This window comes from Rhinolophus hipposideros (assembly GCF_964194185.1).
Source record: "Rhinolophus hipposideros genome assembly, chromosome: 2".
NCBI lineage: Eukaryota > Metazoa > Chordata > Mammalia > Chiroptera > Rhinolophidae > Rhinolophus > Rhinolophus hipposideros.
Window position 1 is genome coordinate 8,907,610 of NC_138048.1, and position 18,590 is coordinate 8,926,199.

The 18,590-nt window shown below is 37.8% G+C and overlaps 1 protein-coding gene across 1 annotated transcript; it reads right to left on the reverse strand.

Moving 5' to 3' along the window:
- Positions 1-594: 594 nt before the first annotated feature.
- On the reverse strand, positions 595-15,964 carry TM4SF18 (transmembrane 4 L six family member 18). The gene is made up of 6 exons (XM_081064181.1): positions 15,869-15,964; positions 15,583-15,776; positions 12,673-12,762; positions 4,730-4,872; positions 1,676-1,856; positions 595-898 (listed from the first exon to the last, which is right to left on the reverse strand). The coding sequence occupies exons 2-6, from the start codon at positions 15,757-15,759 to the stop codon at positions 884-886; spliced, it is 606 nt and encodes a 201-aa protein (XP_080920307.1). The 5' UTR covers positions 15,760-15,776; positions 15,869-15,964; the 3' UTR covers positions 595-883.
- Between the last annotated feature and the right edge of the window lie 2,626 nt (positions 15,965-18,590).

Below are 18,590 nucleotides of genomic sequence, written 5' to 3' on the forward strand. Positions count from 1 at the left end.
GATGTCGTGGTAAGTATGGGTAGAAAGATTATAAATGTTTTGCTTAAGACACTAAAAAGAAATACAGATAGTGATGACTCCCATGACAGTTATCAACTGGTCAGTGGTCACTTTCTCTAATCCACTGAACATATTCTCAACTGCTCCTTTATTTCAAGGTTGTCTCTTGTAGCCCTCAACAGTTATCACCAGGAGTGAGCAAACGATGCCAAGAGCTCAGTTAAGTTATGTAAGTTTATATAAAACATAATAAAGAAAACTTGGAAGATATAGAAAAGTAAGAAAAAGGGGGACCTATTACCTTTTTACCCTATTTGACATTTTTGTGTAAATTTTTCTAGATTTAGCTTTTATCCTATATTTTAATTAATAGGTGTTTTGTTTGTTTTAGATAGTTATGCTTATTCTGTAAACATAAATTTGCAATCTGCTTTTTCACATAGAACTATTCGTAATATTTAAAACATCACTTGCAAAGGCCATGTAATATTACAACTAATGTACCAGTTTTTACTTAATCCTTCCCCTGAACTTAGACTTGTGGGGTATTTCTAATTTTCCAGAATATTAAATAAAATTGAAATATATGCATATGCATTAAGTTTTATCTTGTAATTTTATTTATTTCCATAGTATAGATTATTGGAAATGCACTTGTTTGATCAAAGAGTATGAACATTTCTAAAGATCTTGACACATACATGGTATTGTTTAGAAAAAAATTATAAATGGAAGGGTGGCATAATTTGCACTTTCAGTGAGGACTGTAAATTTCACAAATGGGTACAATAAATACCAAATGAAGAAAACATCATTTGAATATTGAATATGACACTTAAATATATGACCATAACTTGATCATGGAAAACATTCTTGTTCTTATTCAAATGATTCCAGGCTATAAAAAAAAAACGGAAAACCAAAGTGAGTAAAGCAGTACATTTGACTTGATTAATAATCATAATCGAGGTAGCAACTTATAGTTCATATTCAAAACATAATGGAATAGGAAAATATTTATTTGACACTGCTAGGAAAAGTGTTATCATTATATTATACATTACATGTTGTTAAACAAAGCACAGTATATCTCATTCATGATTTCTCTTCACTCTGGAATCACTGTACAGATTTAGCAGTTTCCACCATAACTAAATCAACGTTAGCATTTTAGCAGATGAAGCAAAAGTAGTTTCAATAGGATAAAGACATATTTCTCTTCTTAAAAACCACTCACTGATAACTCAGCATAAAGAAGGATTATTAGCGGAATGTAACAGCATTAAAAAGAAATTATTTCAATGGGATAAGCTTGTCAGCCTTCGATTATTTTATGAACAGGGAAATTCTCAATAAATGGTAAGATTATTTTGTGCTTTGGGTTATTGCTACATAGGACACTGAAATGGTGCTCATTCAAAACACTGTGCTGTTTTCATCGTACAACACAGAATGCAGATTTTGCAATTGTCCCATTGATTTAATCTATATAGATCAGCCAACAGACACTTTGGAATAGTGAAAAAAATTGAGATTTTAGAGGTTGAGTCAAGATGAGAGCATAAGGAATGGAAAGAAAATCATGGAATTCTAAAAGCCATTTAATAAGACTCATTGAACCCTGGGCAGTGGGGGTAAAAGGGAAGAGGTACAGCTGCCAATGGGAGTCTGTTACCTGGATGATGACTGAATAGGTTCCACACAGTATCTTGGATAATTGAATGATTATTTTGATGAGGCAGACGATCACTTGAAGCCCACTGAGAACGATGAGAATGGAAAACAAAATAATGTTCCACTCTACCACGTGTGCAGGTTCAAGGCACTGAATCCATATGCTGGAATCTGTAAGGAAACTGAGAGAGAGGACGAAAATGGTCAACAAGACCCATGGCCACGTCTATACACTTGATCCAAAGAAGAAGGCTACAGTTACTTATATGTTTGGGAAACTAATATATATGATTAAATACATAATATTATTAAATATGAATTAATATGTTTTAAAAAATCATTCAGGTACATACAAAGTGTGATTGAAAACTATGGTGAATGTTTAAATTTAAAAAATTTATTACAGTAAAAGACACATTGCCATTACTCCCCCTCAAAATACTCCCCCTCAAACACCCTTATCCCATCGTTCTTGCCACTTTCTGAAGCAGTTCTGGAAGTCCTCTCTCGTGAGTGTCTTTATTTGCACTGTGGTGGCTGCCTTGATGTTCTGAAATGATTCAAAACGTTTACTTTTCCTGGTCATTTTGACTTTGGGGAAGAGCCAGCAGTCGCACGGTGCCAGATCTGGTGAATAAGGTGGATGAGGACACACCGTAATGTCCTCACTTTTGCTCACTTTCAGGTCTACCATGGCCATTAGCACTTCTTCGAAGGGTGACACTCTCTCTGGTCAACTAAATCAAAATGGAAAACTGGTCTCTTTCCAAAAACTGCCCCCAACAAAAACAAACCTATTTGCAGGGCAGAGTTGTCTATAAATATTTTGTCAATAGCAAGATGCTTTTTCCTAGAGCGGCAATTCTGGTAACGTGGGGACCAGCCAAGTCGCTCTGGAAATTAGTGCCTGTGGTGGACAGGGGTGACTTCTGCATTTTGGAGACCACCACCATGATATCTCCCTTCTCTTTGTTTATCTCTGTCCCCCTCCCTTTCTTTCTTATTCCTTTCCTTTCAATCGCTATGCTCCAGGATACTCAGAGGAACTCTGAGAATTTCTTGGTATTGCCAATGGCCTTTAGGTCTCAAGTGGTAAAGAGCACTGACTATGGAGTCAGAACTCCTGGATATGTAGGATCCTGGGTAAGGGACTCTACCTCTCTGACCTCTAGAGTCTTTTTTTAACTTTTTTATTGGGGAATATTGGGGAACAGTCTGTTTTTCCAGGACCCATCAGCTCCAAGTCAAGTTGTTGTTTTCAATCTAGTTGTGGAGGGCACAGCTCAGCTCTAGGTCAAATCGTTTTTTTCAATCTAGTTGTGGAGGGCGCAGCTCAGCTCTAGGTCAAATCGTTTTTTTCAATCTAGTTGCGGAGGGTGCAGCTCACTGGCCCATGTGGGACTTGAGCCGGCAACCTTGATGTTATGAGCACTGTGCTCTAAACACTGAGTCAACCAGCTTCCCTCTAGAGTCTTATCTGGAAAATGGGTTTATAATATCTAACCCTAAGGTTTTGTGACTGATTGCTGAGAGTTACATAAAAATGCTTTGGAACCTGTAAAGCACAATACACATCTAATTTCCTGTTGCCATTTCCCTAGATCCATTTCTTGTAACCTGATACTCCTAACTCAGTCTCATCCAGGGAAGCTAATCTCTTCAAAATCTTTACTCTAGACTGTGCCCAGTATATGCTCTGCACAGATCATCCATCACTTTGAAGCAAGATGACTTGCAATGTTTCTGTTTGTCTCCCAGACTGTGGTCCAATTTATTCCTGTAAACCATGGAGAGTCATAAGTGCACTAGCACAGTCTGGAAGGAGTAAAGAAGCTGGAAACAGGTCAATGCAAATATCAAGGGCAACTTTAAAGGAGTAATGGAGAGGCATGTGGGCAGCCTGAGATTCTTGCATTGAAAAGGGAGGCTTCTTTGCTTTTGGGGTGGGCAACAGTTCAGGAGCTAATGACATAAAGGATTTTTGCACCAGTGGGACTTTCTGTCTTAGGGCCTCCTTTCCTGAGGTCCTCCAGTCCTACAGAGTGTCTTCTCCCAGTGTTTAGAAAGGCCTAAGGTTATTTTCTAGGTTCTCCTGCCCCGAGGGAGGGCTCTGGAGGTAGGACCTTGCTGAACCTTCAGAATAGAGGTGGCAGAAGCAGTTCTGTCATGCAATCCAGGTGAGTATGTAAGACTTCAAATAGATGTGGGCCTTGAATAATAAAGCGAGCCATGGGGAGCTGAGAAGAAAATGTAACTTCCCCTGGAAGTGGTATAGACACTCCTTCATTTTACTCCATTAGAACTCCGAGCACAGGACAAGATAGGGAGCGATTCAATGGCCCCCTCGTGCATCTCTATCTGGGCTCTGCTATCTCCTGAGCTGCTTCTGCAAGTGTTGAGAGGCCCATAAGCCAGAACAATGTCAGTGTGAGGCATTCTGAGATCCAAGATTGGGTCTCTCAACACCTGACTGAACTACCAGCCTTTTGAGCAAGGCTGCTTCCCTAGACGGTTCTTTAGTATATGCCAGGTAAGCTCCTGGCTCCTTCAACAAACTCCCATTGCGGATCTCAGACCGCAATTTTCTGCTCACCCTGCCTCGTTCTATCTCTGGGTGGCCCCTGCTGGTATAGCCCTGGTGGCACCACCCAAGGGCATCTCAGCCAAGCCCTTTCACATCTATAACCGACTACATGTCTGACCTAACCACGAAACAAGACTAACCTCCCAGAACCACTCAAGTTCCAGGCTCCCGCAGTGGCCAGACCACAATCACCATGAAGCCCTGTTCTGAAGTGTGGGTGAAACACGTCTTTCATTTGGATATCTCCATGACAGCTTCAAAGTAGTGGATGCATGTGGCATTAAAAGACTGGAGAAAAAAACATTTAAACAAATATCTGTGCAGGAACATAATTTGTCTGGATATTAGCAAACTAATAGTAAAATTCTACGCTACACTAGCCACATGAAACTTCAAAGTGCTCATGGAAAATGAGCATGACCATGAGGTCAGGTGTTTCTGACCTTCTTGATTTGGGAAATTAGTTCTTACCGTCCTGCAGTGCCCTCAAAGGCGTATTCCCAGCCATCAAGGGTGCGGCAATATGGGCCTTGGACAAGGCCCAAAGCCGATATAACCAGGCAGTATCCAGAAAAAGCAATTCCAAGGGCAGAAAAGATAATCGACAGCAGTGTCTAAATTAAACATTAGAACAAGGAGGTTAGTGCCATAGAATGAAACAAGGGGATATTGGGAATAAATGATCAGATAGGTACTTTCTCGTCCTCATCCAAGTCTAATCCACTCTATGTAATAACACGTGCCCACATAAAAATGGAGGGCCAGCCCAGTGGCTCAAGAGGTTAGAGCTCCATGCTCCTAACTCCCAAGGCTGCCGGTTCGATTCCCACATGGGCCAGTGGGCTCTCAACCACAAGATAGTCAGTTCAATTCCTCGAGTCCCACAAGGGATGTTGGGTTCCGCCCCCTGCAACTAGGATTGAACACGGCACCTTGAACTGAGCTGCCTTCCGGATGGCTCAGTTGGTTGGAGTGCATCCTCTCAACCACAAGGTTGCAGGTTCGACTCCCCATGGGATGGTGGGCTGCGCACCCTGCAACTAGCAACGGCAACTGGACCTGGAGCTGAGCTGCGCCCTCCACAACTAAGACTGAAAGGACAAAAACTTGACTTGAAAAAAGTCCTGGAAGTACACACTTTTCCCCAATAAAGTCCTATTCCCCTTCCCCAATAAAATCTTTAAAAAAAAAAAAAAAAAGAAAAAGAAACATTTGATCCAAACCCACTTGATCTTAAAAATAAGTTTTTAAATGACTTTTTGTCTGGCATTCCATAGAGGCAACTAGTTGACTTACTAAATTTCTCCATTTGTTCTGGAATTTTGATATCAAAATAATGATCACCTCATACATAATGAAGTGGAAGGATGTGATCAATCTACACTTATTTATTGAATGTGATTTTCTAGGTAGTGTGGGTTCTCTAAGAATCATAAGCTATAATCTCTGTTTTCTCTTATGCAGAAGATATCTGAATATCTTTACATATAGGAAAATGAGAAGAAATATCAGGTGTTAGCCTAGATGGTCATATTTATATTCAAGTAAGGATTGATAGGGAGGAAAATGTTTTCATTTGGATGTGAGAATGAGCAATATTCACCGGCAGATCAACACAAGCAGAATTGTGAGAAGTAGATAGGTTTGATCTAAGAGGGGGTTCCTACAGAGAAGGAGAGAAGTTACGAAGACCAGACTGTCATACTTCTAATACCAGGGAGACAGGGTTGGTAGGATACAATCTAGACATGTGTTGCCTACAAAGTGAGTGCAGCTTGGCAGATCGGGGTGGAAGATGGTCTTGAATGCTGGATCAAGGAGGCTAGACTTTCTCCTTCAGGCCAAGTAGCTTTAACTCCCATAATCTTTTACTTAAAAAGATTCAAATCTGCAAATAAGTTGAAAGTATAGTACAACAAACCCTTATATGCCCTTTATCTAGACTCACCTTTTGTGAATATTTACCACTTCTGTTTGTTCTGTGTGTGTGTGTGTGTGTGTGTGTGTGTGTGTATTTACATGTTTGTTGCTGAATCATTTTAATGTAGGTTGCGGATAACATGATTTCTTACTCCTAAATACATCAGTTCATATCTCCCCAAAATAAAGATAGTCTATTATTCTGCTGTTTTTTACTTTTTTGTACAGGATTTCATGAAGGTTTATGCACAAGGTTACATTTCTTTAGTTTTCTTTAATCTCACTGCCTTGTTTTACAGGATATTAAATTGTTTTTGAAGAATATCAGCCAGTTGTCTTGTAGAATGTTCTATGTTTTAGGCTTTTCTGATTGTTTCCTCACAATTGGACTTGGGTTGAACTTTGTGGCAAGAAACTTGATTAGTGTGGGTACATTATAGGCCCCTCACTGCAGCTGGTGATGCTAAGTTTGATCTTTTGGTTAAGGTGGTTTCCTTCAGATCTATAAATGTACATTTTCCACTTTCCAATTAGTAAATAATTTGTGAGATAGTACTTTGAGACTGTGTCATATCCTCTTCCTAAAGGCACTTCAGCTGACAAATTTAGCATCCACTAATGATCCTCATATCCATTGGTCATCTAATTATCATAATAATTGGTCGCAGTGTACTGCTTTTCTAATTCTATCATTTATTCTGCATTTATAAGCTATCATTTTTCTTCACAGAAGAACTTGCATTTCCCATTTGTTTCTCTGCTGCCTCTCGTTCTGCATATTGTACATCATGGGTATTTTTTTTCAATTAAAGTTTATTGGGGTGACGATTGCTAGTAAAGTTACATAGATTTCAGGTGTACAATTCTGTATTTCATCATCTATAAATCACATTGTGTGTTCACCAGGTATTTAACATATTGTGTTATAATTTATAACCATTATTATTCTCTTAAATGCTAGTTTAAATATGGCCAATGGGAACAGTCCTTCAAATCAATTCCTGTGTCCTTTGACATATCTTAATCGTTCTTTGAACATTTACTTGCTTTCTGGCACAAGATGTCCTGAGCTTTTTTGAATTTATGTTGCCATAGACTTGGAATAAATTATTTTTGCAACAAGCCATGTAGTTGGCTTATGAGCAAGGATTTGTGACATGAACCAATATATGATTTTGAAAATTTTCTCTGGCAGTGATGGTATACCAGCTGGAAGTGAGAGAATCCATAAATAAGGATTTCACATGGGGACAATTTCAAGTTCATGTGACAAAGACATGCACTGGATGAAAAGACATGCAGGAGAAAATGAGTAGCTGGAGAGAGACTGAAAATAAAAAATCCAGAGTCTGAAATTTGGATGAAAAGGAGAGAAAAATAGGGATGCCAGCAAGGATAGTTTGGTTTTGGAAGAAAAACGAATTGAGTTTTAGAAGTGTTGATTTCAAATGAAATTAGGACTAGTCAAACAGAAACTTGCAGTAGCCAGTTGATGATAAATTCAAAAGCTGAGACCAGACTTCTAGTCAAGATGGTGAAGTAAGTAAATGCTGTCCTCACTTCCTCTTATGACCACATCAAATTTACAACTAAATTATAGAACATTCTTGAGAACCACAGAATAGCTGAACAGAACTCCTGTAGCTAAGGATATAAAAAAGAAGCCATGTCAAGACTGGTGGGAGAGGTGGAGATGCTAAATGTGTTGGTCTCACACCCACTAGTGGCAGTTTATAATAAGAGGGATGTTTCACCCCCTGAGGAGTGAGGAGTCCCAGCCCCACACTAGGCTCCCAGCCCAGAGCACCAGTGATGGGAAGAGTAGTCTCCACAGCACGTGGCTGCAAAAATCAGTGGGGATTCCATCTGGGTGAGATGGAGGCTGTTGTAGAACCAGACACCCTCTTAAAGATCCGAAACACAGACTCACTTACTCACAAACACTCACCCTAAATTCTAGTGAAGGGACAGCAGCTAGAAAAGCAGCAGGGACATATGCAGAGGAACTGAAGTACCTGGCTTCAGGGAAAAGGCTGGAGGGGCAGCTCTTCCCCAGACAGAAGGGCTGGTAGATGCAACTGTCCCTTTATTCAGGCCTCCCTTCACTCAGCCTGCAGGCTCCAAGTCTAAGTCTTCATTAACACGGCTGATCCCACCCTGGTGATTCCCTGAGACCCCACTCTACCCAACTCACACACCAGCTTGAACCTCTTTCAGTGGCTGGCCTTGACCTATGCTGCAGACTTTCCTAAAATCCCTCAAAGATCCACAACCCCCAAACAAGCAGTGGCTGACCTTGTCATGCACTGTACTTCTTGCTAAGGGGCCACAAAGCCAGTACTAGTGGCAGCTGATCTCGCTCCACAGCATACCCTCTCCCAGGTGTCTCTAAGCCCAGAAAAGACAGCTACCAACCTCATATCACTTTGTACCTCAGCTCCTACCAGTTGATCCTGGGCCAGGCACAGGCAGCAGCTGATTTCAGCATGCACCAACAGCCCTCCCAAGAGTCCCCAAAACCAACACACCTGGTGGCTGACTTCGGACCACATCAGAGCACCACCTGATTATCTGCACAACTCCTAAAGGGTAGACTCAGCAGGCACCAGAGTCTTGCTAAAGCAAATTCTGCTCCATGGGGTCAGCCCCCACAAAAAAGCTCATCAGCTGTAATCACAGCAGCCTTCATAGCCAGCCAGTCTGAGTTTCAATCCCACCTAGTGAAATGTCAACAACAATCCAGGCTCAGCTACAACAGTAGGGCACACACAAGTTACACAAGCGACGCCACTGGAGACTGTGCCACTGGGCCCCACAGAACACCTACTACATAGGGCCACCCTGCCAAGACTGAGAGACATATCAGATGTACCTAATACACAGAAACAAAATATATATTTCCCCATCAGATGAAAACAAAACAAAAACGGGAGTAGCAATACTTATGTCAGCCAAATAGACTTTAAAACAAGGGACAAAGAAGGACACTTCATAATGATAAAGAGATCAATCCAACAAGAGGAAATAAATCTCATAAACATCTATGCATGCAATGTAGGAGCACCTAAATGCATAAAGCAAATATTGAAGGACATAAAGGGAGAGATCAACAGTAATACAGTCATAGTAGGGAAGTTTAACACCCTATTAACATCAATGGAGAGTTCATCCAGACAGAAAATCAACAAGGAAACCGTGGCCTTAAATGAAACATTAGACTAGATGGATTTAATTGATATCTTTAGAACATTTCACCGAAAGCAGCAGAATATACATTCTTTTCTAGCACACATGGAGCATTTTCCAGGATAGACCACATGTTAAGCCACAAAAAAAGTCTCAGAAGTTTAAGAAGATTGAAATCATATCAAGCATCTTCATGATCACAATATGAAACAAGGAATGAATTACAAGAAAAAACTAAAGAACACACAAACACATAGAAGCTAAATAACACCTTACTAAATGAATGGGTTAATAATGAGATCAAAAGATACCTTGAGACAAACAAAAATGAAAACACAACAACCCGAAGTTTATGGGACCCAGCCAAAGCAGTTCTAAGACAGAAATTCAGAGCGATGCAGGCTACCCTCAAGAAACAAGAAAAAGAATCTTATATAAACAATCTAATATTACACCTAATAGAACTAAAAAAAGGAAGAACAAACAAAGCCCAAAGGAGAAAGAAGAAAATAATAAAGATCAGAGCAGAAATAAATGAAATAGAATCTTTAAAAAAAAATACTAAAGATCAATGAAATCAAGAGCTGGTTATTTGAAAAAATAAACAAAATTGGTAAACCTTTAGTCAGACTCATCAAGAAAAACAGAGAGGACCCAAATAAATAAAATTATAAATGAAAGAGAAGTGATAACGGATACTACAGAGATACAAAGTCTTATAAGAAAATACTACAAATAATTGTATACCAACAAACTGGACAAAATGGAAGAAATGGATAAATTCCTAGAAACATACAATCTTACAGACTGAATCAAGAAGAAACAGAAAATCTGAACAGACTGATAGCTATTAATGAAATTCAATCAGTAATCAAAAAACTCCCCAAAACAAAGGTCCTGGACCAGATGGCTTCACAGGTGAATTTCACCAAATATTTAAGAAAGAATTAACACTTATCTTTCTCAAACTATCCCAAAAAATTTAAGACGAGAGAAGGCTCCCAAGCTCACTTTATGAAGTCAACATTACCTTGATTCCAAAACCAGACAAAGATGCACACACACACTCACACACACACAAAGATAGATATATATACATCTATCTATCTATCTTGGTATGTATTTGCATAATCTATCATACATATACATATATGTATATATGTATGTATATATGTATATATGTATGTATGTATGTATATATATGTATATATGTATGTATATATGTATGTATATAAGTATGTGTATATGTGTATATATGTATGTGTATACATATGTATACATATGTATGTATGTGTGTATATGTATATATGTATGTATGTTATATATATACATACACACACAAAGACAGATATATATACATATATATCTGTCTTCGTGTGTGTTTGCATAACCTATCATACATATACACATATGTATATATGTATGTATATATGTATGTGTATACATGTATATATGTATGTATATAGGTATGTGTATATGTGTATATATGTATGTGTATACATGTGTATATATGTATGTATGTGTGTATATGTATATATTTATATGTGTATATATGTATGTATATTATATATATACATACACACGAAGATAGATATATATACATATACGTATATACATATATCTATCTTCGTGTGTGTTTGCATAATCTATCATACATATACATATATGTATATATGTATGTATATATGTATGTGTATATATGTATGTATATACATATATATACATATATATGTATGTATGTGTGTATATGTATATATGTATGTATATTATACACACACACACACACACACACACACATATATATATACACACCCTGTTTCCCCGAAAATAAGACCTAGCCAGACAATCAGCTCTAATGCTTCTTTTGGAGCAAATATTAATACAAGACCCAGTATATTATGTTATGTTATGTTATGTTATGTTATGTTATGTTATGTTATGTTATGTTATGTTATGTTATGTTATGTTGTAAAGGCCCAATCTTATAGTAAAACAAGACCGGGTCTTACATTAACTTTTGCCCCAAAAGATGCATTAGAGCTGATTGTCTGGCTAGGTCTTATTTTCAGGAAAACACACACGCGCACACACACACACACACACACACACACACACACACACACACGAAGGTATGACAATTAATTTCGTGAACTCATCCTAGAAAAAGTGCAACATACCTCATTACTACATATCACTACAGTCACCTTCTACCCTTGGGAAGCTATGCACCAACCCCAGTGCCTAGTCCACCCTTCAAAGCAATTTTGGAACTCTTTATGGAATGGCCATCAGAGTTGTCATCGTATGACCCTTGATGTCCTGAATGTCATCAAAATGTCTTCCTTTCAACCTTTCCTTTATCTTCAGGTAAAGAAAGAAGACAGTAGAGGCCAGATAAGGTGTGTAGGGAGGGTGTTCCAATACACTTATTTATTTACTGGCTAAAAACTCCCTCACAGACAGTGTCATGTGAGCTGGTGCATTGTCATGATGCAAGAGCCATGAATTGTTGGCAAAAAGTTCAGGTCGTTTTCGTCTTTTTCACGCAGCCTTTTCAGCATTTCCAAATAGTAAACTTGGTTAACTGTCCAGGTGGTAAAAATGCATAATGAATTTTTATGATATCAAATTTTATGATAGCATAAATTATAATACCATAATGCATAATGAATTTTTATGATATCAAATTTTATGATATCAAAAAAGGATGTTGCAACAAGTTTGCGAACTTAATTGTCAGACCTCATACTTTGCATATACACAACAATGTGAATAAATCCAAAAATCATTATGCTGATTGAAAGAAGCCAGATATAAAAGACAAAAACTGTATGACTCTGTTGGTATAAAATATAAAGTAATCTAGAATGATAAAAATCAGATCAAAGATAACGTTTTGGGGGTGATGGAAATATTCTGTGTCTTGATTGTGATAGTGGTTTCATGGGTGTATTCAACTGTCAGAACTCATGGAATTATACACTTTTAATGAATGCCATTTATTAGATGTAAATTGATCCTCAATAAAGGTGATAAGAAGAAAAAAATAGACTCACAGAAACCCAGCTAGAAAAGGAGAGTACTATTTTCTAATTTCATGTGTTTTTAAATCCCGAGTTTCTGGAAGAACATCAGCAGAACGAAGGTGAAGGAAAGACTGTAAACAAACAGAAGATAATTTTGGTTGTAAACTCTTGGGCTCTGAACTGAAGGGATCATGGTGAGGGTATGATAATGTTTATATTTTCATGTTTCTGAGTGAGAGGAAAAAAGCCCATTCAACCACCCTCAAAAACTATTGCTCTTACCATGTATTTTTTGCTGCAGTTTTCACTCTGGCAACATTTATAATTGTTATCACTCTCCAGTACAAGAAGGACTGCTGCTACTATAAGCATCTGCAGTAGGGAAGAGAGAAAGTATCAGAAATGGGATGCTAGCTTATATTCATATTCTTAACCACGGCACAGTGATTCAGAGCATAGACTCTAGTGCAGGTAGGTGTGGGTTCCAATTCCAGCTCTCACACTTGCTAGCTCTGTAAGTTCGAGTCCTTCCTATAAAATGGTGTTGAGAATTCACCTCATGGGGTTGATATAAGGTAATATATGTAAAATATTGAACATAGTGCTTGATTCAGAGTAAGTCATTGATAAATATAAGCTATTATTATCATGGTAGATCAGTCATCAAAAGCTAACGATTAAAGAGGAATAAATGGTAAGGACACGGGAATACCACCCTGGGCAGCAAGTCTGCATTTCTCACTGACCCAGTTGAGGAAGACAAAGGAATACCATTCAGACTTTGCAGTTTGCCAGCCTCTCTCAATTTACTGATGTCTGGGAATGGAGGTGAGAGGCCTAGTTAATCTGAAACTGCATCTCTTAATTCAAAGTAAAGCAAGCTCAATTTCCCCATGCACTCAAGCCATCTCAGGTTCAAATTTTCCCGTGTTTTGTCTGTATGAAGCCAACTAACTGGGATAATTCAATGTATTCTGCTTCCCCCTTTTTTGGTATCTTAAGCAAAAGGTTGTATTTTTGTTCTGGAAAGACATTAATTTCTTGGTTATTATAATTCCTCCCTGGGGCAGGTATGGACCATTTATTGCGTCTGGCAAATCCTCCACCTATCCTTTATTCCCATTGCTCAGTACTGAATCTTGAAGCTAAGTTCATAGTTATTTTATTGTTTGCAGTCAACATCTCCAGTTTCCAAATTTCTTCAGACTTTATTTATTTATATATCCATTTCATTATTTATCTGTATTCTTCTCCTTTCTCCTAAAAGGAGTTGGTACAGTAACACTACTATTTTTCAAGAAATCTTAAACAATGAAAAACAGAGAACGGATTCTTTCCCTTGTTTTACATTTTACGTGGAATATAAGCAAAAGAGTTCTCTATTCTCCTCCTTTCAACACCAGTAGTTATCACGGATTTTAATAGATTTTAACCCAATAATGCCTTACAACTCTTGCATTTATTACAATTATTGAGGGAAATAACGATGAGATAAGGCATAGTAAACCAAATACAGTAACTAACTTCATTATAATATTGGTAGAAATATTTAGACATTGATCCTGGAGTCCTGTGCCAAATGAGAAACACAGGCATAGCCTGTGTTGAAAGAGAAACTGCTTTCTTTTTTTGTTATAAAGTATAACTGCAGTACAGAGGGCTCAAGAATAGTGGAGGAAAAATCACCCTTAATTCCACCACCCTCACATGTTTTTATGTATTTATCTCCAGTGTTTTCCCCACATATGTATATTTTACATAGTTGCAATCTTAATTTAGTCACAATTTTGTTATATCTTTTTCACTTACAAAATAATATTCATTTTCCATGTTGTTATACCTTCTTAATTACAATTTTCATCAACATATGAAGTGAACGTACTGTATAACTTCTTTGACTACTTCTATGCTAGGATGCTTGTACTTATTTCTATTATAAACAATGTTGTCACAAACATCTGTGTATATATCTCTTTCCTTAATTTGGGATATGTCCTTAGAATGAATTCTTCAATCTAGGATTACTGAGTCAAAAGACTTAAGCATTCTCATAAATTTTAATGTCATTTCAAAAGTCTTCTCCAAAATGTTTGCATTTATTTATAGAACCACTACCACCCTTTGTTATGTAGCTATCACTTAGCTTCAATAGCACTGGATATTAATATTTTAAAGTTTACTACTTTAGAATGCAAAACAGTAACAACATGAAAACTGTTTTCCAACACAGCTATTCAAATACTATAATAATTAAACACCCACAGAGACGTAGAGGTAGATTATAATGGATTTTCTTTTAGTTATCAGGGCATAATAAGTTTACAGTGCACAATGTGTTATTTTTAGCAGTGATATATGATCAGGAAAAGTGTCTCTTCCTCTGAGTTGCCAACATGATTTACTTGTTTTTAAAGAGCACAAAATCATCAGGAAAATATTCATGGATTCTTACCGTGAATAATTTGATTTAGTTTTCAAAAACACCTTCCATTATTAGGGATATAATGTCAGACTATTTAGCACTGATATGGCCCATCCTTCCAAAAGTATTTATAATCACAATAGTCATTGGTTACCTACTCCAAATCAGTCTCTGTCCTGGCACTTCATACATGAGATTTTATTCAATCCCCACAATGACCCTGAAAAGTAAATGTCACTATTCCCATTTTCTAAATGAGGACACTGAGGCTTGAAGACATTGAATAACTTGCTCCAGATCTCATGGCACAAACGACAGAACTTAGATTTGAATGCAAATTTGTCTGAGTCTCCAAGTCTCCACTTTTCCACGCTGTCTTAATACAAGGCTAGAGAAATTGTGAGTGCAGGTAGAAAATCTGTTCTGGAAAAGAACAATGCCACTGAAGACTAAATAACTTAACTTGACATGCAGACTTCATGAGGACCTAATATTTCTACATGTCAGAGTCTCACAAACTTTTGTCGGGATTAATTTCCTGCATTGCTTATTAAAGCTACATAAATGAGCAGCTTACCGAAAACAAAACCACTCTCCAAATCCTAAGGGACTGCCTGCTTCTCTACCTCCACCCAGCTTCCAACTCCCAAACCAGGATTAGTAGAATGATTTTTCCATTATTCATATTTTTACTAGGAACAAAGCAATTCTTAGTTAAAAAAAAAAAAAAAAGTCCCCTTCTGTGATCCCAAGTCTCCAGTCACACTTACCATGACACCTGAGAAACAGATTCCTTCAAAATACCACACGAAGTTGGTGAGTTTATTGCTGGAAGCATAGGAAGTTTGCCCATTTGGGAAATACAGTAATATATTCACAGTTATACTCCAAAGTGCAAGCGGAATCAGCAGACCACTTAGGCAGCCTCCACATTTCCGAGACCCCATTTTACCCTGCTCAGAACCTGCACGAGATTTCAAGAGTGTAGAGTTACATAAAGCCTGTTTTACTTCCTACCTGTCCTTTTTCTTTTTTCTTTTTTTTTTTTCAAATTACCTGCCACTTTCTGGGTCAGAGCCCTTTACTTCATATTCATGAGGAGCCCAGGACTCGGACAGAACTGCAGCCCACAGTCTCTCGGTGTGAAATAGTGGTTTACTGTTTGGAGAACAATAGACAATGATCTACAGCTGAAGAGCTGAGCTGGTCTTCATCCTGTGCCAGAGGAATGTGGTGTTTTTACTGCTTTTAAAATAAGTCATTTTCCTTTGGATTGGAGCACTAAAGACTTAACCCTGAGCATGTTTGAAGAAGGAAGTTGGGGTGGGGGTTGGCATTGAATCTGGCAAATTTCACCCAACAGTGGACAGTCAGACTAAGAGGAAACTACCAAGGTGGCTTATATTAGAGCACGGTATGTGGTATGTTTGCTCAAAAATCCTGACTTTATAGATCTGTCTTTTCTTCAAGATTATTTAGTGTTGTGTTCACTATTTCACACTCACCAAGCATTGTTTAAATTGCAGGGAGCACAAAAAGGACAAAGAAAGGGACAGGCTGGTGACTGGGTAAAACAAGACATCAGAGTAAGTGAGTTGATTGTCACAATGTCAGTATAGCTTTCCTCCCAAGAATTCATATCTATTTTCTCTCCCTCTCTGAAAAATAATAGCAGAAATAGCTTCGTATCTTCCTTACTGTTTAGGAAAAAGAGGTAAGAGAAGTTGGGTACTTTGATTAAGACTTTATGAGTATTAAGTTTGAAACAAGGGTTTAAGAACTCTCCCTTCCAAATTATTGCCCTAAATTTAAAGAGCCACACATCCGCTCTAATTATGACATGAGAAAGGATAATGGAAGGCAACTTGGTAAAGATAATGTAGACAGTCGTGGTAAAGAATTCAAGGGTTGCCTGACCTTACTGCCAAGTCTCACTACTGGTAACCTCAGAACCCTGCCTGACTTCGCTTTCTTCAGTCTCAACTGCCTTACCTGTGAAATGGGAATTGAAAAACTGGTACCTCGCCCACAAGGATAATGTGAGGATTAAGTGAGATTACGTGTGCAAAGGACAATGTCAGGTGATAATTAGAAAAAGTAGGCAATAAATGGGAGCCATCATTAATAATAAAAAGAAAAGTTATAGGAATATAATTACCAAAATAATACAGACATCAGAAGTAAAATGTGCTCATTGACTCCTTTCGGTACCAAAAGATTTCTGTATCATGAACTCTTGAAATCTTGATCCCAGAAGTATTCATATTTAATTTGTTACTGTCCTCCAGAAAGTATTAATACTCTGTAACATATATATTATACTTTTAATTCAACAGAATAAAAACTTATTTTTATATTAATAATTTTAAATTGCATCATACTTATACTATCTTTTTAATTGAGATATTTGGAGCCACTTTGGATTCAAACAAAATAAACCTAGAAACTAGCAGTTGTATACTGTAACGGGTTCCAAAGAGGTTTCTTGGTACCCCTGATGGATGTAATTTTTTTTCTGTAGTGTTTATGAGCAAAACGCATCAACAAAGTCTAGTTATTAGATCCACCCCCCACCAGGGGCATACAAGCAACCTAAAATCCTACTTACTAGAGCCCTTGGGATGATGAGAAGAGCAATAACATTTTGGGTTGAAGATTTATTGAGCACCTCTTATGTGCCAGGCACTGTTCTAAAAGCTAAGGCGAGATCAGTGAACAAGATAGTCCAAACTCCTTGCCCTTGTGGTACTTACATTCTACTATAAGGAAGACAAACAATAATAATAAATAAAAAGTGGATAAGTAAAACATATAGTGTATCAGCTAGTGATAAGTGTGGCTAAAATAAATCAGAAAGGGACAACTAGGAGTGCCAGAGAATAAAGATGAGGATGTCGTTTCAAACAGAGTGTCAGGGAAGATTTTACTGAGAAGGTGACATTTGAGCAAAGATATGAAGAAAGTGGAGTGGGTGAGCCACGCAGAGAAGGTGGGGAAAATCATTACAGGCTGAGAGACCTCAGGTAGAATTGAACCACAGAGAGGAGACCACTGCAGCTTGAGTCAGGGAGGAAAGGGAAGGGTAGTGACATCTGAGGTTAGTTTTGAGGAGAAAACTGGCTTGATAGGAGTTTGTTGTCACAACACCAGTACAGCTGTCCTCCCAAGAGTTCGAATCTATTTTCTCTCCCTCTCTGAAAAATAACAACAGGAATAAATTCATATCTTTCTTACTGTTTAAGCAAAGGAGGTGAGAGAAGTTGGGTACTTTGATTAAGACATTATGAGTACTAATGCTCACTCTGGCGTCTGTGTTGTGAATAGATTGTTAAGGGGATGGGTGACAGAAAGAGATGAGTTCTGAAACCATTTCAACAATCCAGTGGCACCATGGATGATAGTGGATCAGACCGTGGTAGTACCATGTTTCCCAAAAAATAAGACTGGGTTTTATCTTAATTTTTGCTCCAAAAGACACATTAGGGATTATGTTCAGGGGATGTCATCCTGAAAAATCATACTAGGGCTTATTTTCCGGTGAGGTCTTTTTTCAAGAAAACAGTAGTAGCAGAGATGGTGAAAAAAGGCTAGATTCTGAATACCTGTATATTTTGAAGATAAAGCCAATAGTATTTGGTGACAGGTTGGATTGAATGTAAGAAGAGAGCAGTCAAAGATGACTATATAGTTTGGGGCCTGAGCAACTGGAAGATTGAGGTTATCATTAACTGAAATGAGCAAAACAGCAGGTTGAGCAGGTCTGGGAGGGGAAAGATAA

What these genes read in the sequence shown, in the direction of transcription:
- TM4SF18 (XM_081064181.1), bottom strand. Translation starts at nt 15,759, where the DNA reads ATGGGGTCTCGGAAATGTGGAGGCTGCCTAAGTGGTCTGCTGATTCCG. An exon ending in TCTGTTTCTCAGGTGTCATG is followed by an intron (nt 12,763 to 15,582) that starts GTAAGTGTGACT and finishes TCCCTACTGCAG; the next exon opens with ATGCTTATAGTAGCAGCAGT. An exon ending in ACTGCAGCAAAAAATACATG is followed by an intron (nt 4,873 to 12,672) that starts GTAAGAGCAATA and finishes TGTTTAATTTAG; the next exon opens with ACACTGCTGTCGATTATCTT.